Source organism: Anarrhichthys ocellatus, unplaced genomic scaffold (assembly GCF_004355925.1).
Source record: "Anarrhichthys ocellatus isolate YVR2014 unplaced genomic scaffold, GSC_Weel_1.0 scaffold3, whole genome shotgun sequence".
In the NCBI taxonomy this organism is placed as follows: Eukaryota; Metazoa; Chordata; class Actinopteri; order Perciformes; family Anarhichadidae; genus Anarrhichthys; species Anarrhichthys ocellatus.
Window position 1 is genome coordinate 6682141 of NW_022280033.1, and position 25689 is coordinate 6707829.

Consider the following 25689-nt stretch of genomic DNA (forward strand, 5'->3'; position numbering starts at 1 on the left):
TAGCTTACTGCCAGACAACTTCCCCACCCACCACAGGTATGAACATCCCTAAACAACCTACTAGACTATATTGGAATAAATCAGCCCACCATTATTCTGCTAGCAGGAGAGATTAGCTAAATCTCTACCATGTCTCTCAGGTCAGCCCTCGTGCCGGTACAACTGCGGCCGGCACCTGGGAAGCTGCTCCTGCTCAAGCTCTTGCCGATACAATGGAAACTGTTGTCATGACTTCTACTGTAAGTATTGTGTTATTCAAACCTCAGTACACTTTCATCACAGTTTCCACCAACAAGCAATACTGAAACCCATGTTGTTGTTTTCTTCAAACAGCCTACTGCCAAGCCACAACTGACATGCCAGCCACAACTGACATGCCAGCCACAGGTAGGATCCTCAAGTGTGTACCACGAGCCTGCTGCAAATATATTTCCCTGTAATGACACTCGTGTTATGTTGTCCACCTTTAGTAAGCCCCTGTGGAGGCTCTCTGTTCGGCTCTGGTACCTTCTCCAGCCCGAACCACCCGAACCACTACTACGACAACGCCTACTGTGTCTGGCAGCTCAGGGCCGCGTATGACCAAAGAATCTTCCTGTCATTCACGTACCTGCAGTGAGTGAACAATAGACTGTTGGAGATCATTTGTGTGAATGAGCAGTATTATTATGTGAACTACAAATATATAAAAAAAATGTCATGACAAGAAGTATATACAACATTGTTAACTTGTGGAGAATTAGGCTCTCAATTGATATCAAAGACTCATTGGAACTATTTTTGGAGTTTTGCTTCAATAAGTCAGTAATTTATGGCTTTTATCATCTTTTAAAAAAAACAAACAGATTGGAGAACTGCTGCTCCTGTGACTATATTGCAGTCTACGATGGGCCGTCTGTTAGCTCACGATATCTGGGGAAAGTGTGCAACAACAACAACAACAACAACAACAACAGTCTGAGTACCTTCTACTCCACCTCAAACTACTTGACTGTGCTCTTCCGGACTGATAGATCTGTGGTTGGCCGAGGGTTCAACGCTGACTTCATAAGCTCTTTGCCACCAAGCTCAGGTAGAATCATGGTAGATTTAATAAGAAGGGTCTGACAAAAAAATCTTGGTTGAATCATTTGGTGCGCAGCGGTGCCGTGCACTAAATGCAAATGTCACAATTGTAACATGCTCACAATGTTTTAGCATGTAATGTTTACCATCTTCATTTAACACAAAGTACAGTTGAAGCTGATAGTTGTTGAGATATTTCAGTCTGGACCGAAGTGGTGGACAGCCCAACCGACCCTCGAACCGCACCACTGGCACTACTAAAGACTTAAATGTTGTGTAATCTTACACCTTTATCCTAAAAGTAACTCAAGCTGTTGTAAATATCTTGTGAACGTGGTCCTTTGTCAGGTCGAGTGGACTGTTCCTCAGACAACATGAACATTGTCATCCAGAGGACTTACCTGAACTCTCTCGGCTACGACGGCCAGAGTCTGTACCTGAACGACCCGCACTGCAGACCCCAGGTTTCGAGCTTTCAGGTGGTCTTCAACTTCCCCATTAACACTTGTGGCAACGTTCGAAAGGTAGACAACTCATTACCTTCTGGAAAACATTAACAACATACAGTACTTCCTGATACAAATCAGTGTGATGCAAGAAGAGAGTGTGACCATCTTCCACTATATTCTACCTTGAACAGTTTGAGAATGGCAGAGTTGTGTACACCAACACTCTCCGTGCCTTCACCTCCAGCTCCGGGGAGATCACTCGGCAGTCTCACCTTAAGATGAGCGTGGGCTGTCGGATGGATCAGGACTCAGTGGCCCAGATGATGTACATTGTCCGTCACCATGATAACAGCAGCATTACCGGCACAGGCAGATTCAACACCAGCATGGATTTCTACACATCCAGCAGCTTCTACTATAAGGTGTTTTCGGGTGTTTGTAAAGAAAATCCCTAATGTAAAGACTTGCATGCCATGCTGATGTTTTGCTTTTACACTCACAGGTAACTCAAGTCCCATACCAGGTGACACTCAACCAGAACTTGTATGTTCAAGTGGACCTGAGGAGGGGTGACAGCTCCCTGGTCCTCTATCTTGACACCTGTGTGACCTCACCATCGCCCCACGACTTCCAGACCAGATCTTACTACCTGGTCCGCAACGGGTAAGATGGGAGTCTGCTTTGCCACATTGTAGATTAAGTAACCACTGCTACTTTATACTTATTGCAGAAGAAGAGTTTTTGGCCTGTGACTCTTTACAAAAAAGCAGTTGGGGCTTCTTTTTAGGTCTATAGGTTGTCAGCAGTTCAACCAAAGAAAGATTTCCCTGATAAAGTCCAAAAAGCTAAATATAAATTTGTGTAGCAGAACTACTTTTGTTTCCTAGCCCAATAATTTAGTAACAACCCCTCAGATTATTCTGGCGACTCTTTGAAGGCCAGACACCTCACATTGCACTGGACTAACTAGCTGCATCAAAAATATACTTATGCATTGATGCATCAGTATAAATAATCAACAATGTAACATTTAATAACAGATGTTTTCTCCATAATGACTACTTTTACCTTTGATACATTAGTAAATTATGGTTTAGTACTTTTACTTAAGTAGGACTTTTAATGTGGGACTTTAACTTATGTTTTTTTCATGTGGAACTGGTACTCTTACGTACATAAGGGATCTGACAGTATACAACAAAAAAATAAATACATACATGTAGTAGTATTGTCCACAAACACCGTCTCTTGTTTCACCTTTAGCTGCCCTGTGGACAACACCTACCAGGCCTACATCACTGGCAGCCGTGCCTATGGCCGTTTCACATTTAAGGCCTTCCAGTTCCTGCGAGCCACAGAGTCAGTGTACATCCAGTGCAAGGTGCTGATATGCCAAGCCTCGGACTACAACTCCCGGTGCCGCCGTGGCTGCAACAAACGTGCGGCCAGAGACCTGGGGTCAGAACACGACAGCCAAACTCTGGTCCTGGGTCCCATCAAACTCAAAGGTCTGTGTCCATTTGCACCTTGTTTTGAATCCGATAGAGGATCAGTTGAAGAAACATATTAGGTTAGCAGTAAAGTAAGAGTCTCGTGATCTCAAGGTAACATGAGAATAAAACACATTTTTCTTCGCCAGACCCTGAAAAAAAGGAAGAGGAGACTCACAAGCAGAACCAGGCTTAACGTGATCCTACAATGAGAGGCTTCAGTCATCATTCTGTTCGTCGTGACACTGAATCATACTCACCATTTATTTTCCCTTTATCACAATACCTGATTAAAAGCATCATCAAAAGACAATGTGCATTGGTGTATTTCATTACTGTTAAATGAACATTCAATACGAATTAATAACACAACTATTATCGACTTCGGTTCTCGAATACAAAGAAGACAAAAGACGAAGTGCAACTCAGTTAGAAAACACTTTACTTATAAATTAGTAAGATTAATCCATCTCACAATGAAATGATTTGCCAACCCAGAGGGAGCGAGTGATCGCCATCATGACCCTACGACACACACAGAGAGAACATAAGGCAGTCGTTACTGGGATGCCCCTTGTTACTGGTTAGCATGGCAACAAGGAGATGGTCCTAAAAAACAAAACAGTGACAATGTTCTCCACGCATGTTGCTAAGCAACAAACAACAGTACCCAAGACGAAGAACAATCTCTTGCTAAAGTAGCAGTCTTACTGCGACATGAGTTTGCTTCTTTTTTTTTTTTGACACTGAACATCTATCCAACAACTCAGAATACAATACTCGGTAAATAGTCAGAAAACCACTGGGATCCATTTGATGAACGGGGGAATCTCAGCGTGTGTGTTATCACGAAAGGCAGAAAAAAAACGTGGCATCCCCGGTGCTACGTGAGACACATGAGACACAAGACGGGATGATTCTGTCCTAAACACACAGACACGGGATATCAAAGTGACTTCGTACAATATCAAAACATCAGAAGGTGACACGATGTGATTAAAAAGGATAAGAAACCCGTTCAACCAAAACACGTGAAGTTACCATGATGCTGGTCAAGGAAGGGCACTGAGTGAAGGAACGTCAACAACAACCCAACTCCTACTAAATCTAGTTCGACAACTTAACCGACTGACCTAAAACCACCGATACGTTTGGCCGGCTAGACGCCGTCCACATATTTTAGATTCCAAAGTGTCTTAGCAGCATTCATGGAGCAGAATTTTGGCCAAAAAAAAAAAAAAAAAGAAAAAAAAAAAAAAAAGAATGGCTACCATAGAAAACTACAATGGCCAAACTCTTTTTCTAAGGTTCTGGGCCTATTCATCACAGCAAGAAGAGGATATTTTAATAACATCTATTAATCTTCAAAAGTAACAGTCCATTATATCGTGGGCACACAAGAAAGTGACTATGTCAGGCACTGCAAAAGAATAGTAGTAATGCACCAAGCACTGAAATAATTTCAACAAGGCTAAAGTAAGATCAGTCCGGCATCAGTGTCATCAGAGCCAAATTTAAACATTCTAGGGAGGTTGAGAACTCATTTAGTTTCTTCTCTTTTTGTATTTTTCTAAAGGGACACACTGTTGAGGGTGAGAGTCGCTGTGTGAACAGCAGGAGTGTTATCACCTGTTGTCTGTCTTTTTTAGCTCACGTACTGAAGAGAAGCTTCAACATATCAACAGCAGTACATTTCTGAGCTATGTCTAACTTGATAAATTGCTGCATTAAATAAGGTTAATGAATTTGGCCAAGTAGGGAATTTGTTTTTCTGATTTATCACACCACAAATAAATTCTCAACCTGTTGAAAACACTGATCATCCCTTTATAATACACTTGAATGGGCACCTTTAATTACACATTAAACCATCTGAATGTTGACATTATACAACTTTCAAAGGCTAGGCTACATCAAGGCCAAGTAAAAGACCAATAAATAAAATGACTATGGAATTAATAAAACAAAACTGTCCTGTTAAAAGTTCTTTCAAAGTTTTCCTCAGTCATCCATCACTTGTGCTGCCCGCGGGCGAAGTGGCAGGCAAAGTCGTACTTGCTCTTGCACTTGTGGCCGCAGATGTTGCACTGGAATGGGTTCTCGTAGCCATGGCAGCCCATGTGGATGGTGTAGAGGATGTTGTCGGGGAAGTAGATGTCACAGTGCTGGCAGTGATGCAGCATGTGGGGGTCCTGGAGTGGGATGGACAGGCCTGGGGCCGGTGTACTGGGTTGGCTGTTGGAGATACTCGGGGTACTGGTGCGCCCACTGTGCTCGCTGCAGGGTCCCCTTCCAGGGCTGCAACTGCTGTGGGGAGGAGCCCGGGACTCCGGGCTGATTGGGGAAGAGGAGGAAGCATGGACCATGCTGGCAGACACAGCCACGGGAGCTGGGGCAGGGTGGGGCTGCTGGATGAGGAAGGGCTTCTCATCTACGATAGACTCTGCTCCTGGAGACATAGGAGGCTGAGGCTGAGGCTGAGTCTGGTCCTGGGACTCAGAAGGGAGGCTGGCCAACTGGCCTGCCAGGGTGGACAGCTGGTTCAGGGGGTTATCCATAACCATATCATGGTGATGGTGATTTGTCAAGTGCCCGTCCTCCACTGCATGACCCTGACTATCGTACGTCTCCTGGCGTAAGTGGGGCAGCTCATGCGAGAAGTCGTTCACATTTTCCGCCTTGTGCACCACCATAGAAGGGGGGGTAAAGTTGATGAGGAGTCGACGGCCGTAGCCCAGCGAGCTGGCCTTTTTCTGTAAAACACTCAACATCTTCTTGTGGGAAAGCGAGCGAGCACCTTTCATTGGCAGGAGTTTGTGGCGTCGACGGCGATGGTGCGACAAGTTGCTACGATCGCTGCAGCGGAAGGAGCACAGCTCACATTTATAAGGCTTCTCACCTGTGTGCGATCGCATGTGGGCCTCCAGGTGGCGCTCGTAGGCCGAAGCAAATGGACAGAGGTGGCAGCGATGAGGTTTCTCTCCTGTTTAATTGAAGGAAAAAAACAGGCCGATTAACAAAAACGCGTCAATTGCATCCCCTGAAAATGAACTATTAACACTTACCTGTGTGAATTCGGATGTGCTCAATGAGTCTCGCAGTGCCTCTGGTTGCATAGTTGCAGTAGCGGCACTTGAGCTTGCCGTCGTAGGTCCTCTCAAAACCATCCACCAGGATCCCCGAGCTGTCCTCCAGTGACATGTCCACTGAGGGGTGATCCAGTCCATTCTGACTGCAGTCTGCATACAGGACCATTAGCAGGACATTTATGATTACACTTTACTATCGAAGGAAACAAAGGATTCTGGAGGGATTTAAACAGGTGGCATTCCATTGGAATACAAAAAACATGTAGCCCAACACTTCAGTTACATTTGTGTTGAACTGCATACAAGTGGCACTTTGCAAACAGGACAGTGGTTCTCAAATGGTGTGAATCAAGAAATGAATGTATCACAGACAACACATACTGAAGGATCATGGAGATAATTGCACCACATCCAGACGCCTAAAAAGTGTTGAAGATCCATAGACTTGTTGCAAAGAGTGAATGACACACAGCTAGTTACCTGGTGGCAGCTCGTCCTCCTCCTTGACGCCACTGACAGAGCCTGATATCATGTTGACATGCTGAGTCTGCTGGCTCAGATACTCCTGGAAATCCTTCACAAAGTCGAGCGTGTCCGGCTTTTCCTCGCCCATCGAAGCAAAGTGATGCAAATGTCCCACACTACGAAGACGTTTGGACTTGAATTACTGATGCGCAAAGGTTGAGAAAGCCGTTTTTGAAGCTATGCAGATGCAACAGACAGGATGATCCTGGAAATATGTGTCAGACAAGCAGGAAATCGGTGCGATCCGATGTCTGGTCGGTCGCTCTTACACACCAATCCTCATCGTCGTCATGTTGTTTCCAAAGCTACGTACGCTACGTTAGCCAGACAGCTAACGCTAGCTTATGGAGGAGAAAGCATCTTTGTCAACAGCCACGTCGGTATCTGGTCGACACGCTCATTATTTACATCGTATGTTACGCGTTTGAGTAAATCATCAAGAGTACTTAATTGTTTTAAAATTGTCTTTCTGTCGAATCACTTTTAGAACCTGTTAAGTCAAAACAATAAACCAGTTGGAGGGGTGAAAGTTCACTCAGTGTGCACCGCTGAAAACCGTCCCGCGAAGGAAGGTTCCCACCAGTGACGCTTTAATTGAGCTTGTCCATATTACTGTAAGCCTACCAAATCCGCTTTTCATACATGTTTATTATATACTAAACCAGTTTAAGTGAGAAAAAAATTCTGGTTAAAATGAAAGTGTAATCTCCCATTTGAAGTGTCAATAATTCATTTATTCTAATTAAATTTGTCAAAAAACGTCAAATGTCTGGCATGGGCTTAATGGGTAGGCCTAACGTAGCCTTTAAGACAATCTGTGTTCCAATTAACTCCATTTGATTAGTTTATATATATGGATCTTAGCTCTCAATAACTATTTTTCATTTTGTCTCCAGTCCTATCCTGTGGCCTGTAAATGGCATTCTAAAGGCGTGACCAGCCATTTTGCTGTGTTGTTTACGCAGAAAAAGCTAAACTTACAACATGTTGTCTTTAGAATGAAGCCAAAAAAACTATATATAAACAAGCAAAATCATGACTAAAGTGGAAATTACTCTTGACATGTGTTGTCATTTTGTCTGTATCTCTATCGTATGGTGTGCCGTTGGCATTTGAAATTGGCCAAATTGTCTGGTCCAGCCAGCTGTAAAAGTGCAGATGTTTTTACGAGGATTTCTGAAGACCGACTTAATGAAAGAAAAATAGTTTGCAGATTAAACACTAATTGTATAAGTATGGTAAATGATACTACTGGACTCAGGCAAATCACATGTTGCTGTTGTGCATCAATGATCAGCTGCTCCTTTACGACTTCCTGTTACTCTCTAACCTTTTGCCAGAAGAGAGAGATTTCGCATTGTTCCCTCCCTGTACAGACAATTTTTTAGTCATCTCAAACTTGCGGCCCCTTAAAGTCCTTTAGGTAAAAATGTCAATTAAAAAAAATCAATCATGTACTGCATACAACAATGTAAACTAGACATGCTTATCATGCTTTATGTCATTGCAATGAACCATATGCAGCTTCTCTATTGATGCCGTATGTGGTAATAATTCAAATTCAAGGAATATTCAAGGGGCAGTTCAACCCAAAGTAAAAAAGACACATTTCCCTCTTCCCTGAAGTGCTATTTATCAATCAATCTTGTTTTGGTGTGAGTTGGCTAGTTTTGGAGGTATTGGCTGGAGAGATGTCTGCCTTCTCTCAAATATAATGGGACTAAATGGCACACGGCTTGTGGTGCTCAAAGTGCCAAAAGAATACATTAAAAAAACTTAACAGTAATGTCTCTTTCCAGAAATCATGATTACACAAGATAGTCCACAGACTGTTGTGAGCAGTTACATAGGAACTATGGTTGAAAGAAAATAGTTCCTAAATGAAAATGCGTCTTGCATTGTAATTAAAAATACACCTTCAAAAATGTATGTTGTCATCCAAGAACAAGAGCATTTATTTTTTACAGAAGTCTTTTAAACACCATCTCCTGCCACCAAGCTAATAATGTTAACTGATAGCATATCCATTCACATCGGTGACATGACACTTTCAAACGTAGAGCTTGCAATTATACGCAAAGTGACAAATGAGGCACAACAATCGCATTACTTTCAAAAGCTATTGACTCATTCATGTTTTATCACAATCAATAATTTACCAGTAAGCGCTCTGTGAAGATCGCATTGCCCCATTTGTGTCAAAGTTGTAGGAAAACCACTGAGGAGAAGATGATAAACGACTAAGTTGTGTGAGGCTGGCTGCGGTATCCTTTTACCGCGTTACAACTGCTACCGTCAGAGCAATAGTATTACAGCAGTAATGTAAACCTGTCAATTCTGTACTTTGTAACATGAGTGACATGTTTTTGTGTTGAAAGTGTATCTACCTATATAGTGACAGACCGTGTGTATTATGTGTCTGTCTGTCACAGACACAAACAATTATAGACTATTTTAACAGAAAATTCTTTTGACAGGTACACTTGTCCTGCATGTTCACCTGCTGTTGCCTGGCCACTTGTGAGTACAGTTCGACATCTGGACACTAGATGGTGCACATGTCTCAGTGGTGAAACAGGTACTTCCCATTCTACCATATGAGAGAGACAAGTACTCCACATGACACAAGATACAATACATGTGGGCTAGTATTGTTCATAAGTCTTCACCCTGACTTATCAAACTCACACAGACCGTGGCTATCATTGTATAGAAAGCTCAGTGTCCTCTCTGTGTCAGCTATCAGTCCCCGGGGACAGCATGTACAGGACCAGTGGAGGACATGACAGTCGACCTCATCAGTTGAACCATGACCGCAGCGAGAACGGCCAATTACGCCACCTTCTAACAGCCTGTCCACACTAATGTTATTTTATTGCAATTTAATTATGCTCAGGTTTCCACCAGGGCCAGATCCTGTTGAATAATTTACACACAGCCACAATGATTTGTCGACTCCTGAAGACAAAGTGTGCACTTCTCCGTGTGCTCACTTGTTTGAATAGTTTTGTTTTTAATTCCTTTTAATATTAATCATTAAAACAATAATCTTATGTTGTATTTCCAACCAGGCATTTCCTGCAGTTAGAGCCAATGTAGCCTTTGGTTTGGAGGACAGATTTATTTTAGGGGGATAATTGGTCAAACTTAATTTCACATTAATGACATGTCCACATGTTAAACTGTTCTTTTAAAGGGCAGTGAGCATTTATTAATGAGAATAAGAGCAGGTAATACTCTAATAGGTTTTACTGGGTCTGGCATTTACACCCAATAATGCTGCGTTCGCACTGATGGAAACTTGAGTACAAGTGACTCCAGCTTTGTTGAAAAACTATGGATGTAATATAAATCAAACACGCTAATCCAACATTTCTGTCTATTTTGATACAATTGACACAATTGCTCATATACTTAACATTTTGTAAAGGCCTGACTTGAACTCAAAACCTTCACAAAACTAATCTAAATAATATGAGCGCGTGTACATATACACACAGGCTCGTGTAGAATGGGCTCAGGGACAACACCTGTCTTTGAGAAGGTTGCAGTGTTATCCACTTGCTCTGATTCACATTTAAAATGCCTGAATGAAAAGGTTCCCTTCTCCTCTTAACCGCTTGATTTACAGGCTGTTTGTGGTTTAACGCCACACAAGACAATTGATTTGCTCCTCCTCTCCTGAAAGAAATTGGAATTTAATTTAGAGAAGGTCTTAAGCAGTTTTTAAAGACTTGATGTCATTTGTTGGGCTCGTGTAAAAGCTGCATTAGAGATTACCCTTCTGGAAAAGCTTTTCAATCCTAGACAAGTGCAGCCATAGTAACGGTAGACAGGAGCCTCTTGGAGGCAGAAAGGTGAAGGGGGACTTTGACAAGATTTATTCTTCTCCTACTGAGACTGTTTCTTTCTTGAGGTCTCCGGCTCCACGAGTAGCATTTGAAAAAGAACTGAGAGGTGGGGGATAGGATAAAGGAGGTATATATTAAGCTTTTCTTTCCTCTCACCACTTAATTTCCTTGCAGGCGCGGCTTGCGCCGTTGTAATGAATGTAATTGCCGCCTTTGATGAGAATGCTATTATCTGGATCACACTTTACATGGGCAAACAAGACAGCCCCTCCCTCCACCTCCACCTCCCATTTAACTCAGCAACGAGACCCCCCAATTATGCAGGGAACAAGTGGCTTTTCATAAAGCCAGCATGTCGCTCTTGATTGGTGAGGCTTGGAGCCGGCTACATGTGGACAAAGGATAGATTAGATGTGATATAGGCACACCAAAAATCCCATATCCTTGATTAATTTCCTGCATGCCTCACAGAAAGGGCCCACTCTCTCCCCGCTGAATTCTATCTCTCCTTTAAAGACAAACTTTCATCTTTTGATAGATGTGGCAACTCAATGGACAGACAGACACTTTATTGACCCAAGTTTGACCACAGCTGCCTGGGCTTTAGAAGGGAACGTGGCGAGAAAAAGAGAAATGTTTCACTTCAGCGTGGGAGGATAATGGGCTTATTTTTTTTATAAAAAGCTCAAAATCTTACAGTATTTCTGCCCTCAGCCAGGATCAACTCACTTTTCATGCTGATCTTTTTGTGCTCTCATGTCATTACCCTCAGCACACACACACACACACACACACACACACACACACACACACACACACAGTCATCCTCTTTCTCCGTCTTTCACACACCCACACACAGAAGCACGCTAAAGACCCATTTGATAATAGTGGCGAACAGATATGATGGGACTTTATGAGGCGATGCCCGATAAAGCTGCTGTCACCTTAGGAAGTCTAAGTGTTCTTCTGACTGCCTTATTACCGTATTAAAGCACCACTCGACGCATTCACACACACCTCAGCCTGGCTCTGACAACCCAGCGTGATTCTGTCCAATATTCCACCAGGCTGAAATATCGAGAACAATCAAATAGACTGTCACAAGTGACAAATTATACTATTACTCCTCAAAGATTGTCATCCTTGAAATGTATTCATAGCCATTTCTTCTTTATTGGTGAGTGATTACTCCTCAAAGCAAGCAATTCCCCAATGATTAATTGGTAATCAATTCATTTGACTATCATGCTTTGAGAATGGCTCCAAGGGATCAGCAGCATTGATCACTCGAAATCACGTGCATATATATATCCAACAGTAACTCATGGTACTGTTGGGTATGATGGATGCCAGCTGCCCGACCACCTGACTCTTAATGGTTTATACCATCAGAAACAGGTTGCCATCCGGACCCAGTCACGACGGAGAAAGAACTGGCCAATATTTTTGACTGAAGTGGCATTTTAGCAGTATTTATTTGATAGTGTTACTACCAAAAGCATGGGCCACAAATAAAGAAGATAGTATGATAGCTTTTGACTGGCCAGCCAGCTCCCGACTCGAAATGAGGTGTCCAGTTGTGAGTTATTGTGGCCAAACGTCATTTGTACAGCCTGAAAAGTGGGGACATTTTTCTAGCTTGTCACTCTATGGCTATAGCTCATTGTCCTGAATGATGCCTCTGAACGCACAGTTGCCCTAATACGAGCATTTCACTCGCACCGCAAGAGGGCCGATAATGGATTAGCCTGTCCATAGGAAGATAATATAGTGCGTCCACTGGCACATCTTTAAACACCGTTGGGTCATAGGTAGAGTGTCAACTCTCAGCATGTCTGCTCACATCTAGCACTGATTTTCGGACTAAAACAAAATAAATATCTATTTTTTTAGGGCTGCAACTAACAATTATCTGCCAATTCTTTTCTTAGTTAATGGGTTAATCAATTTATTTTGTCTATGAAATGTCTGAAAATAGGGAAAATAAAATAAAATAAAAAATATTTAATAAATTAAATATTCAACTTTCTCGTAAAATATATTTAACGTACCATCACATAAGACATGAAGCAAATCCTGCATGTTTGTCATTTTTACTTGAAAAATGATTAATCAACTAATGGTTTCAGGTCTCTTTAACTTTTCACACATTTTTCATCCTCTGTTTTATTCTATTCCTTTATAGAACTATTTATGTACATTTTTATTGACTTGCCTTTCTTTTATATATTGTCTTTTGATGTTTTATGTAAAGCAATTCGAAAAAGCAGTGGGTAATAAAAATTTCTCCACCCATTTATGGCCATAAAATCTTTCAAAAATACTGGAGAAACTTGTTTCTACCTGACAGAAGTTCATTGTGATGTTTTATGAAACATCAATCTTTTTTCTTCGCAGATTAAGATCCCTATAATAATATAATAATATAATATAATCATAATGCATCAACATCAATATGAACAAAACTGATCTCAGTATTCCTCGGGGAGCTCACAGCTTTAAAAACTATAAATTAGCTTTTGAGTTTGGATCTCTGTATGGATCCGCGGCAGTAAAGAGGTGTCTGAATTGGACAGTCCTGCTAATGCAAGGGAAGTTTTAGATTAATGAGGCTTCTGCCCTTTGAGGATATTGATCAAACCCAATCTGGCCGGGAACGATTTGCTTCTCTGATGCAATATTAATAATGTATCAACATCATGAACAAAACTGGTCCAAGTATTCCTCGGGGAGCTCACAGCATTAAAAACTCTAGCACACACTCTAAATTAGCTGCTGAGTTTTGATCTCTGTATGGATCTGCTGGAGTGGCTGTTGAGTCTGAGTAAAGAGGGGTCTGAATTGGACAGTTATACTAATGTGAGGGAAGTTTTAGATTAGGCTTTTGCCCTTTTAATGATATTGATCAATCTGGTCAGAAACGATTTCCCATGTTCCCCTGTAATATTAATGACGTATCAACATCATGAACAAAACTGGTTGCAGTATTCCTCGGGGCATCTACGGGATAAAAAACTTCAAAGCTCCAACAAATGTGAGGCACACTTTAGAGGTGCAACATCCAAGATTGGGAGCATTCTGATTTTGGCGAGCTGGTGGCTCATAGCTAACAGTGCTAACAGCACTAACAATGCAAACTATGGTGAAAGAGCTGACAGAGCTAACAGTGTTTACCTGAGAGGAAACCAGAGGGTGGGTTGGGACTGCGTTATCAGCAGAGCAGCAGCTGTGAGGTGGTGCACGATCACGTGCACCAACATGCACTAAAAGCATGCAGGACCGGCCCGGCTATGTCAACATAGCAAGAAGAAGCTCCGATAACAACACATACAGAGGGACTTCATTCTCTGCTCAAGAACATGAATCCACTATATATTTACAGAGCTAATAGTTCTTGTTTGTTGTTTGACAAGTGCCTTTTCTTATTTTCCACAAATAATGTTTTGCTGGATAAAATCTGAGGTTTAGTTTGAAAAAATAATTTCTACATTTCCTTATAATTAATCTAATGATCATCTTAACTTTATTCCACTGAATATTTGAGATAAATCCTTGCAAAGATGTTATGGGATTTGGTATTGCGACAGTGCTATTGCTTTGTCAAAAAAACCCACAATATTTCAAAGTTAAACATCAAATGAGTTTTGTTTTTCCAAACAAAAGGCACTTTATCAATAGACTCACAGTTAATGATTAAACCACTCTGACCCAGAACAATTTCCCATCCTCTCCTGCTGTTCTCTTTGTCCTTGACATTAGCCAGAGGCCATCACTCCAGCTGCAGTTTGGTTATTTTAGTTTGATGATGACAGATAAAACTAAAACAAATGCAGATTACAAATGATAACAGCCAGCAATATATGTATACTGTATGTATAACCAACAGCTCTGTACAGTCTGTAAGAAACCTTCATTTAACATTTTTTTGAAGATGTAAAAATAACATAATCTTAGTAAAGGTAAACAATCTGCCACTTGATACTTGGGTAGAAATCAATGTCAATATGTGCCATTTTCTGTCTTGTTTTAATATCACACATTCCTGACACAAAGGACACTGCACAAGCAAGATAAATTATTACATCTTACCGGATTTCAATATGTGAAAATACAAACATGTCCCGTCATTAACAACCATTTGTGACCCGACAAGGTCTCCAACATTTCTAAATAACAGAATATAGAGAGTCTGTGACCAACGTAAAGCAGGTCGGACACTCCATCATAGACTCGTACAGATAAGTACATTAACAATAGTCACAAATAAACCTTATAGATATGAGTTTAAGGCTTCAGCACCCAGAAAGCACACCAGCCTCTGTTTGAAGCTCCAGAAGCTGCTTCCTCTCCCTGCAGTGGCTCCACTCTGGCCCTCCTGCAGGCATCGTTAGCCAGACGATGATGGGAGCCACCGGGGTTATAATGGGAGGGTTGACTGACCCCTGACCCCCTATCGATCCGCTGGCTGTGTCCAGCTGGGCCTCCCCAAACCCAGTCAGCTGGAGAGGTGTTTAAAAGCTAACACCCCGGCTCCCATCCACTCCGCTTCACACTCATTAATTACATCATTTACCTGTGACAGTGACAAACCTGCCTGGCCACGCCGCAGTTTATTAGGGTCACTGTATAAAGCCCGGAACAAACCCAGATCAAAAGTGTGTTTGTGTGTGTGTGTGTGTGTGTGTGTGTGTGTGTGTGTGTGCATTGGTGAGTAAAAGACCACATACAGTATGGTATTATGAGTATAGATGCATGCAGGTGACTGCTTTGTGCTGGCCTGTCGAGCTCCTTAGTGGGGAAGTTTATTTTGATTCATTTGATATATTGAAAGACAAAGATTGCCAATTTTCTTGTACAGACAAGAATATGAGTATAGATTCTAGAAACACAGCGGAAAAATATCACAAGCAAAAAATCCCCACCAAAGTTTATCTTTGTGGACCTTGTAAAACCTCACAAACAACGGTATTTGACATGTTTTTAGATGAAATATAAAATCTTGCGGATTTAATACCACTTTCTTTTTTTTTATGTCTTTACTGTTTTTACTTTCTATGCCAATTTGCTGACTCAGTTCTTGGCCGGTCTTTGTTGCTTTTGCTGCTCACGAGCAGCTGGATTGTTGTGGCCCTTTCATTCCTCAACTTTTGTTGCTGCCTCTGCATTGCCTCCTATTTCTGCAGGTGTCTCCAGTTCTACATCCGCCTAAAAATCACCCCCGCTCCTCCGCCTTCACCCCCATTGTTTCCTCTTTAAGTACCCCCCCTCCCTGTTCTTTTTACTATAGCCCTCAACACAATAAAACACCATTGGTTTCCTCTTGCCATACCTTTTCCTCTACACACTGGTATTTCAATCTCGACTCAATCGAGAAGGCTGACCTGCAGATATAAAGAATTGGCTTTAAGGCTTTCGAAATGGAACTAAATCTGCTGCAGGTCACACTGGGGGAAAATAAGCAGCAAATGTAAGTAAGCATGAAATAGTTTTTCATAAATAATCCAAATGACAGCAGGCTTTCTAATGGTGCCAGGGGGCTGTAAAAGAATATGTTGCCAATTTCTCTCCTATTAAAGTGAAATAGAAAGCCAAATACATAACAGTGCTGACGGAAAAGTTGCATACCTGGGCCCGGTGGAGTGGAGATTGAGGACACAGTTGGGTGTTAGAGGTAGTTGGAGGTAAGGTGGAGGAGTGATTGCTAGCCGTACAGCGTACAGTGGAGGCCTTTCCGCTGCAGGAAAAAGAATGCCCCTCCTTCACATCAAATCAATTGGTCACTAACTGCCCCCTTTTCCTGCGTGTGTACAGGTAGGCAGCTTTCATCTGTCCCTGCACAATGTTGATTTGATTTGCACTTCTGTTTTTACAAATAGTCAATACTCCATTTTGACTAATACGAGGGCCTGTAACAGTACACGTTGTCAGCGAGAAAAAAGGAAAGAAGACAGACATTTTATGAAAACAGAAAAGATAAATGCCACAATGTAACATGCTGCAAGCCACAGAATCATTCCTCATGGTAACCAGTAGAAAAAGTATTTTGGTCCTTCACTCAAGTAATATTGCAATATGAAAATATACCATTCAAAACAAAGGTACGGACTTCAAAATGTCACTTCAGTAAAAGTACGTAAAAAGGGTTATTAGCTAAATGTACTTAGAGTATCACAAGTAAAAGTACTCCCTGTTTAGTAAAGAGATGCTATGAGTTTTATATATTTTGATTATTATAACTGATGCATCAATGTATAGCTTGGATTATACATTTGTTGGTTGAGGGGGAGGTCATTTGAACTGTTCTATTTACTGTTAGTAGTTTTAGGTATTCTGTAGTAAAATCTTAATCTATAAAGTAAGTAAATCTGTTACTCAATTAAAGTGCCTCAAATGTGTACTTAAGCAGTACTCAACTTTAGTAAATGTACACTGAAGATAACCCTGGTATATCATCATGTCTGCTTTCAGTATATTTCTCTTGTTTGATTTAATGGTTGTTAATTCCTCCAAAAAACAAAGTTGCATGGACAAGGTTGAGACAGACTGAGTTTTTATAAAACTGTCACATTCTATGAGGCTAGTGTGTACGTGAATGGGTGAAAAATAGATGTTACATATGTGCAACCTCAGTAATAAAACATTTGATTGGGCTGTTTGGTGTTAATCCAGCTTTGTGAGGCTAGTCTTTGTGTGTGTGTGTGTGTGTGTGTGTGTGTGTGTGTGTGTGTGTGTGCGGGTGGGTGGGTGTGTGAGAGAGAGAGAGGCTGATTTGAAGTTCTCTTGAGTCAGAATCTGTTATTTATTGCTATTAAATGGTTAATTTTCCTGGGTGCCCTGAGGACTTTGGGGTGTGTTAAGATGTGTGGAAGATAGAGTTGTCAAGGGTTGGTGTGAATGCTTGATGTATTAGGAGAGCGATTCTGAAAGATCCATTAGGAATTGATGCTGGGTCGTATATTTCTTGTTTACAGTACAGAAGGAACATTATATGACTCAGATGGATAAAGTACATTGTATATTCAAGTTTTGTCAGATGTTTCTGTATCTACATTGCCAAAACTATTTAGACACCAGAGCCCTTAATTATTAACCTGTTTTGGACTTGAGTGAAAAGAGTAAAAATCTTTTACTTTTAATCCTAGTGGCAAACTTAAGAATAAAAGTAGTTTTGACTTGAAAATACTTGAAGCTCCAGAGTTCTTTTAAATCGGTTAAGAGTAGATCTTAACATGGCTGCAGGAAAGAAACATAGGTGAGAGCATGCACCTTGTGCACCTTCTGACACATGTTCTGTACTGAAAGTAATATTGGTTATGATGAGTAATACATTTAGGCTATTAGATCATTAATACAAAGTTGTGGCCCCATATATTTATCTTTACTTATTTGCTTACACACATGCTGAAATAAATAAATACATTGAAGGCATGTCAAATGAATTTCTCTATCTCACTCACTCAGTGTATTCTTAAATTGAATATGTCTGTGTGTGTGTGTGCGCAGTCCTCTATTGTCACTCTGCTCAAGTTTCTTCTTATTAGTTAGTCCTGACAGCTGCTGGAGGAGCCATACTAATCAGCTGACAGTAATAATGCTGTTTACCACCCCGCGACACAAGAGAGGGAGAGAAGAGAGCAAACAAACACCAATTACTGTCTGTCACGAGGAGGGGAGTAATCATGTTTGGGTGCTCTTTGTCATCATGTGATCTTCGCTGCACCCACAGACCAAACAAGAGGATCAGCGGAGTTGTGTCCATGAGGAGGATAAGAGTATCAATGTCAAGTAGGAAACCACAATTTGTGTTCTCTGACCTGGAGAGTGAGACTCTTGTTGAGTGTAATAGTCTTGCTCCTGTTTTGTGTTTGGTTATTTTCTCTCTTGTCCTCTTCAATTTTGGAGCATCAATCCGTCCTGTGTGTCAGATAGCTGCAGGTTTTCTGCTAAGCTGATAGAAAGACAGAAACAAAGAGGCAGCTAAAGTGCTATTAGTTTGATGATTGGTTAGTAATGGGCTCTTATTCCTTGGCCAATGTATTGATTATCAGTAATCAATTATGTCTCATTCCCAACCCATGAGCTGAATCTCAATCCATTTCCCCGAAGTGTGAGAGACGAGACGAAATTGACCCCAGCCCTTAATACTGACCAGAAGATCAGTTTCCTCTTTAATGTGGAGTTCTGTCACATAACAGTGGAGCGCACACATCAGTCACTTGCATGTGTTACGGGCCACTGGCTTCAGAGGCTGTGGGGGAGACTGTCTGCCGCCTCTGTCCTGTGGATGCACCCCTTCTGTGGTTCCCACTCGAGTCGGTTCCTCTGGTCTGCTCGCGGGGGTCTAGGGTAACACTTTCTCATCCCTCTCAGGGTCACATCCTTGATACCAACAGCTCCTCAATTATGCAGTGACACAGAGAGATCAGCTGTCTCTGTGGATGTGGACAAGATAATATGGTGACACAGAGTGTGCATTACGCTAGTTCCATGGGTCAAGGCCCTGCCTCTTAAGAGGACAGTACAGTCGGTTAACCTTCTTTGGATGTGTTCCTTTGAGGCTGGTATTCGGTGCTCACTGTTGAGGTGGAAATTTAAAATCTTTGCTTATTTGTATCGTTTCGTTCAGTTCAAAGATTTGTCACTGACTGTGTAGTTCTGTCACTTGTTTTCTAAGCTAAATGACAGCATCACAGTTCAGATGCACTTCAGTCTTCAGTTTAGTGGTACGTTCAGTTCAAACAGTAAACTCCGCCTGCATGTGCAAGAATGCTGCATTCACACATACAGACACAAAGTAGTGAGTGCAGTCTCTGGCCTCTCATAAACCTCATGAAAGTGTAGTAGTAACTAGCAGCACAGCATAGACTTGTGGTCTTTTTTTACCTTAGCTACAGAGTGGAAACGGGTAAACAGCTGGCCTGCCCAAAGGTAACAAAACGTAATTAAATGTGCCTACCAGCACCTTTAAAGCTCACTAATAAATACACCTTTGTCTAACCTGTACCAAAGCCAAAGTGTAAACATCTAAATATGCCATTTTAAAATGGATATGTGCTGAACCATTTCTTGTCCTGGACCATTATCTTCCTGGAGTCTCCACTGATAGCCGACATATAGTCCACTACATAAACCACAGTAAAATAACCTTTTTAACACGTTGGTTTTTGTATGAAATGAATGTACAATATATACCTTTGTTAGCCTTTTATGTGACCTGTATATAGACCAGTCTTTATGCTAAGCTAAGCTAACTGGCTGCTGGCTCCAGCCACATATTTATCACGAGAGTGGTATCAATCTTCTCATCTAACTTGTGGCAATTATGAGAATAAGTGTATTTACCAAAATGTCAAACTATTCCTTTAATATTTTTTTGCACTGATGAGTTTACATGAGACAATTATGTGATTAATAAGATATGAAACAAACAAGTTCCATTTTTAAAACTACATTCTTGGTTGAATGGGTCGCCCGGGTCACATTTAGATATTGTTAAGTGGCTTTGAATAGCTCCCTTGATTTCACAGTTCCAAATGACCCGCGATAATCAGGTCATTAAAATGAGCCCATTCTCCACATCTGACACACTTCCACTCCCGCCTCATCTGAATAACAAATAAGCTCTGGAGTGCTTTCTCAAACAGAAAGAAAAAAAGAAAAGAAAAGAGGGAAAACTGACTTTCTCTTTATTTTCAGGTTAACCATATCTCTATATTCAGGAGTAAAGATGGTAAGAAAGCTAGAGGGGGTAAAAAGGTCCTGTCAAAAGTGCCAGTGCCTGTGTGAAAGTACCCGGTTTTCTTAATTCATCCCTTAGGACCGGATAAGTCTATCAATCTGTTAAATTGGAAAGCCATTAGGTGCCCTGGTTTATGTGTTTCAAGCTGTTAACTAGAGGCTGATTGATTGTTGTTCCTTTGATGGGATATGCTGATCTAATCTCACTGTGTGCACGTTTGCAATAAATTACACAATTCATTTCCCCCATTTAGAGGAGGGGGAAAATCACACCTCCAGGCATGCCTACGCTCTGCAGGCAAAAGAGCAGGGAACCTTTTTTATGGTGCCATTTAGCCAGCAAGCTTTCAGCAATCCCAGCCTTCTTTCTAAACCCCCTCCCTCGCCCTCTACCCCTCCAAAAAATCGAAGCATAATCAAGGTGTATGTTTAGAAAATTTATTGTTATAATTTTCCACCATAATCTCTTCCATTTTCCTGCAGCCGTGCTGACATAGATCATCATCTAAAAAGAGAAAATGGATAGCAGTTTAAAATTTATCGGTCTTTGATTCTCAATTATACGTGTTTATGACTTCATCTGTCTTCAGTGACTTCAACCTTTTCCATTATGGTGGAATATTATTTGTACGGAATCCATTAAATTCACAAGGCAGGACTCTAATGGTGGGGCTGCAGCGATTTGCAGAGGGAAAAGTTTTGAAAGGTTAGCTTTAGGAAAAGCGAGGCTGTTATGACACAAGAAATTGCTTTATTGATGGTCTGCTCTGCTGCCTGTGCATTTGGCCATTTGTTACCCGGCCCATATCTATATCTCAGGCTGACACTGATGAGAACTTTTCTGTTGCCCTCTCCAGATTACCGAGTTGTAATGACACATACAGGCAGGCTGGGTAAAAGCTGACGATCACCAGCGTTTTTTTTTTGAGGAACAGAGGGTGGATATTGAGGCTTGGTGCCCGGAGGGCTCGGATGAAGCTGCTCATAATAGAGAAAAAGGGCTACATCGCTCCCATGACTGTTTCCATCCAAACCTTACAGACGTCATCATCTCCGCTGAGAAACAATAAAGGAAGAGAAGGAGTCATAAAATGTGGATAAAATGAGAGCAGGAGAGATAAAAAGGAGAATACACCTTCTATGAGCCCATGTCTACTCATAAGTTAGATGCTAACATTGTTGCTTAAAGTGACCATACACTAAGGGACAATTACACACTCATGTGACTAATGTAAATTTGTCAGAAGAACTGTCATGCCGCTCCTTAGATACATGTTGTTTCCTGTTTACACAGGAAGTAACAAGATTACCTCTCGTCAAGTGGCCGCTGAAGTGATCCAACCTGAATGACATTGAGCTCCTTCGACTGGCTGGTGCAAGGGGCCGAGTAAAAGCTAATCAGGCCGTAATTCAAGATTTGCCTGGCCACTTACGATCAATACTCGCACAATCCCAATTAAAGCTTGCTGGGTCAGTGGAGGGCCACCAATTCCTTTACAAGTTAAATGCAATACTTAAATCTAAAGCAATCTCAGTGTGGCCTTCAACGGTTTAATGGCTCGTGCCAACAGGAGAGTGTCCAGTTAAAAGTGCAAGAAGTACACAGGGTCCTGCAGTGATAAATGCCCCCCCCCCCCCAAATAATACTTACATACTTTTAAGTTTAATTTTAAAATATTTGTACCAGTAATGGAGTATTTGTGCAGTGTAATTTGTAAAAGATCTGAATACTTCCCCCAGCACTACATTAGTCTGACAGCTATACTATTACTTTTAAGATGAAAATTTTACATTAAAAAATGATCAGTTTATAAAACAAGATGTATTTCTGTAGATAAAGCTACAAAACTGTTTCAAATGTTGTTAAACTAGATCCACTCAACTACAACACTATAATGCTACTTTCACATTGATGCATCGGAAATAATAATCCGATGAGTACGAGTAGGCCTACTTTTAGTTTTGAGACTTAAAGTACATTCGTCAATAATACTTACTTTTACTTGTAATGGAGTACTTATTCTACTTAAATAACAGATCTGAATACTTCCTCCACGACTACTCAGAACCCACAGTTCCACCGTCACCACCTCTACACCACCTATTTTCCCCATTTTCCTTCCAGTTTTCTCCCTCTGAGCTTTTGCCGTTGCATCCACGTCTTTTATCACAATTTTGACCCACAGAAAGGAATTCTCACAAGATATCAAAACAAAAATCTATATTTAATATGGGAGCAATTACAAAGCGAAGTTGGCTGCACAGGGCCATTGTCACCAGAGCGCATGTTTTTCATCAAATAGGTCATTAGACGATGATGGATGTAAACCTATAAAGTATCTAAACTGGACCTTTTAACAAACCACGAGCAACACTATCATTTCTCTAATAGAACCTGCTGACCGTGTCATTCCCTCCTGCCATTTGTCATTTTTCCTTGTGAAATAATCAATATCTGGGCGCTTTGAAATAAATAATATAAAAGTCATAGTAACCTACCCGAGGAGCAACAAAAATAGACTTATGGAGCATTCAGAAGGCCTATGTGGCCTCTGGGCAATGTCTACTGCATGTTTCTAATTAATGCATAATATGAACTGTATTTTAGTACAGGATCTTAGTTTGTACTCTTTATTTTCAGGTTTGCATATGTTGTGTTCTTTTCATCCCCAGTTATGGACCGCTATTATAGTGGTAAAGCACTGTGGTAAATTTAAATTTGCGCCGTTACAGGGCCCTTAAACAATCTCTATTGGACTATTCAAAAGCACAACCTCGGAATCAGGCCAATGTGATGACAGCCTACGAGAGTCACTTTTATCCAAGGGTTAAAATAATAATACAGCAAAAAGTAGTGATACCTGCACACTGAAGAGCTCCTAAATTATATATTTATTCATTTCATGCACCATTTTGGTCACACAGACCTTCATCAGGCATCAGCTTCTCTGTGTTTCATTTCTGTACATTCTCCCCCTGAGCCCACTGCCTTTCCTTTTGAAATAATTCAACTTAAATTTTATTTTTTTTCCAATAATCTTGATCAAGATTTTGACAACAAGAAAACGTATGTCAAAGATTGGTACACGGTGGAAGATGTGATGTCGGTTAATCACAAGCCTTGGTGCTGCTTTACTGACAAATATTGAGCTCTGTTTGTTTGGGATTAGTACTGTGCAGAGGGTGTCAATGATTTCAATACTGTGTGTAAGTAGATAACATCATGTGACTATCGTTTTTTACAAGAATGTCTCCTCTGATATGGCAGCTATATATCATGACATACAAATGTCTATAATGTTTAACTTTAAACACCTTAAAGACAATAATAACGTTAAATGTCTGGGGTCAAATAGTGGCCACTTGTGGAAAAAGTGTCAGATATGTAAGACTCAGGACTTGAAAATGAGGACCTCGAGGATCATTCATCTGCGGATCTTGCTGTTGTTGGGGAAAATACTAATTTTTATAGTCATGTTGACTTTCTAAATTTAGTTCAGGAAGTCCAGCTCTTATAAATGGATATTTTTTTAAAGACTGTTGCTCCAGTGCTTGCTTTCTAGAATGCCTAGTTTCTTCTCTGTGTTGTGAATCATATAAACATATAAATACTACAAATGATGTCCCAGTGTAAGTACAGCTTTGGTGGACACAATGACAATATCAAAAGTGTCTTCAGGGATACAAATACTACTGCTGCAATAAAATAATATAAAATAAATTGATTCAGACCTTTCTAAAGAGCAGTTCATTATCAAATACTGACTGAGGCATGTTGTAATAATGTGAATTCTTTGGATTTTGTACTAATGAAAACACCCATTTGGCAGCTCAGTCTGAGAGCGCCATCAAATACCTGTGATGATGAGGAAAGGCGGTAATTACATCACAGTAACAGGATATCTCCACTTGAGCAGCTCACTAAATGAATAACACGTGTTAATTACACGGACATGCCGGTGCTTACTCTACAGATGATGGGGAGAAAATGCATTGTGGCACCCAATGCAACCTTTACCTTTTCACTGACACCCTCTATTATGGCTGCATATCACATAATGAATGTCTTCAGGGAACAGATGATGATGACGATGATGATGATTCATAACTGAAATGAGTACATCTCACACACGTGACTGTTCTATAGGACAAATGTGCTGTACTTAAAGGATGACAGTATTGTCACTATCTGTCAGGTCTCACACAAACTTGTCTTTTGTCACTTTGGAGGACAATGCATTGACTTGCATTATTTTCTAGTCGTATTACATGCCTACCTGCAACGCTAACCAAAACCATAGTCTTTACCCTAACATGTAGTGCTTTGACTTGTGAGGACCTGTATTTTTCCCCCACATTGGAGGCGAGTCCCAATAATGTGACAGTGTGATGAGTATTTGTGTCCCCACAACATGATGAATACAAGCACCCAACACACACCCTCCACACACTTGCATTTCCTCCTTTAGACCCACAGAGGACGCTGTCTCCCCGTCCTTCAGCAACACCAGCTTCCAACCAACGGACTGCTTTTTTAACAAGTCAATTAATATCAATGAGTGAATATACATAGCACACTTACAAAGAGTGCAATCTGAGGGATAAATTAACCAAATCGATTAGGGAGGAATAAATGACTGTGCGACCCACAGACATTGTGGAAGTGGCCCTCGCTGAAAATCAATGAATTAGAAATATGAATCTAATCGCCCATTGGTGACACGTGGAGTAGCTGCAGCCTGATCTCAGGCCTTTTTCATATTGTGTCTGAGAGGTGTAAAAAAAAAAAAAAAAGATTATTTAACGATTTAAATGCTGACATTTTGACTATACATAAAATAGTATCTTTAATGTTTTGGTAAGTTATGATAAAAAGTCTACACAAGAAAATAAATGTTTTATTGATTTTATTGAAGATTATTAGGTAACTATAGCTATACTGTTATTTCATTTTACATGCAGTGCAGGATAGCTGTTAGAAAGCTTACTTGTTAATTTGCTTTTTAGTCAATGTAACCTTGTTTGAAAGGACTAAAGCATAGTCATTAGATATTTAATGTAAGCTTTTAAGCATATGCATACGAGTTAAATGCTATTATTATTATTGTATTCATCTAAATTACGGTTACTTACGTTTTGGTGATCATTTTAGAAATATATTAACAAATAGTCGAATTTAAAAAACATCATCAGACACCTGCAGCCTGAGTGAAAGTGGTTCACAACTGTATCAATAATAAACACTGGATTATAAGTAACCTCGTTCAGTCGATCTGTGTCTGACTGTTAGTGGTGTGATGAGGCGCTTATTCCAAACCCTCATTTTTGGCGCTAACAGCCCTGTGTTCATTTGCTGCCTAATTGGACTGTATGAGACCAATATCAGGCGAGCGCTCACTGCCTGCAGCCATGAGCGCACACAGAGGGGAGGACGGTCTCTCTCTCTCTCTCTCTCTCTCTCTCTCTCTCTCTCTCTCTCTCT

The 25689-nt window shown here is 40.9% G+C and overlaps 2 protein-coding genes across 2 annotated transcripts in view; one reads left to right on the plus strand and one right to left on the minus strand.

The window, feature by feature from the left end:
* The window catches only part of LOC116379473 (deleted in malignant brain tumors 1 protein-like), a 5826-nt gene extending 2509 nt beyond the window's left edge, over positions 1-3317 (plus strand). Inside the window, exons 8-16 of the mRNA XM_031841431.1 lie at positions 141-239; positions 334-387; positions 471-615; positions 846-1072; positions 1414-1589; positions 1706-1936; positions 2017-2177; positions 2778-3022; positions 3154-3317. Coding sequence (XP_031697291.1) covers positions 141-239; positions 334-387; positions 471-615; positions 846-1072; positions 1414-1589; positions 1706-1936; positions 2017-2177; positions 2778-3022; positions 3154-3200 — 1385 coding nt within the window. The 3' untranslated portion in view covers positions 3201-3317. The remainder of the gene's footprint in view (positions 1-140; positions 240-333; positions 388-470; positions 616-845; positions 1073-1413; positions 1590-1705; positions 1937-2016; positions 2178-2777; positions 3023-3153) is intronic.
* A 115-nt stretch (positions 3318-3432) lies between these two features.
* On the minus strand, positions 3433-7166 carry ikzf5 (IKAROS family zinc finger 5). Its single transcript, XM_031841442.1, has 3 exons — positions 6574-7166; positions 6070-6243; positions 3433-5987 (listed from the first exon to the last, which is right to left on the minus strand). The coding sequence occupies exons 1-3, from the start codon at positions 6704-6706 to the stop codon at positions 5017-5019; spliced, it is 1278 nt and encodes a 425-aa protein (XP_031697302.1). The 5' UTR covers positions 6707-7166; the 3' UTR covers positions 3433-5016.
* Between the last annotated feature and the right edge of the window lie 18523 nt (positions 7167-25689).

Coding starts and splice junctions, on each gene's coding strand:
- ikzf5 (XM_031841442.1), bottom strand. CDS start 6,706: ATGGGCGAGGAAAAGCCGGACACGCTCGACTTTGTGAAGGATTTCCAG. Junction 6,244..6,573: donor GGAGGACGAGCTGCCACCAG/GTAACTAGCTGT, acceptor TCCTGTATGCAG/ACTGCAGTCAGAATGGACTG. Junction 5,988..6,069: donor GCACATCCGAATTCACACAG/GTAAGTGTTAAT, acceptor TCAATTAAACAG/GAGAGAAACCTCATCGCTGC.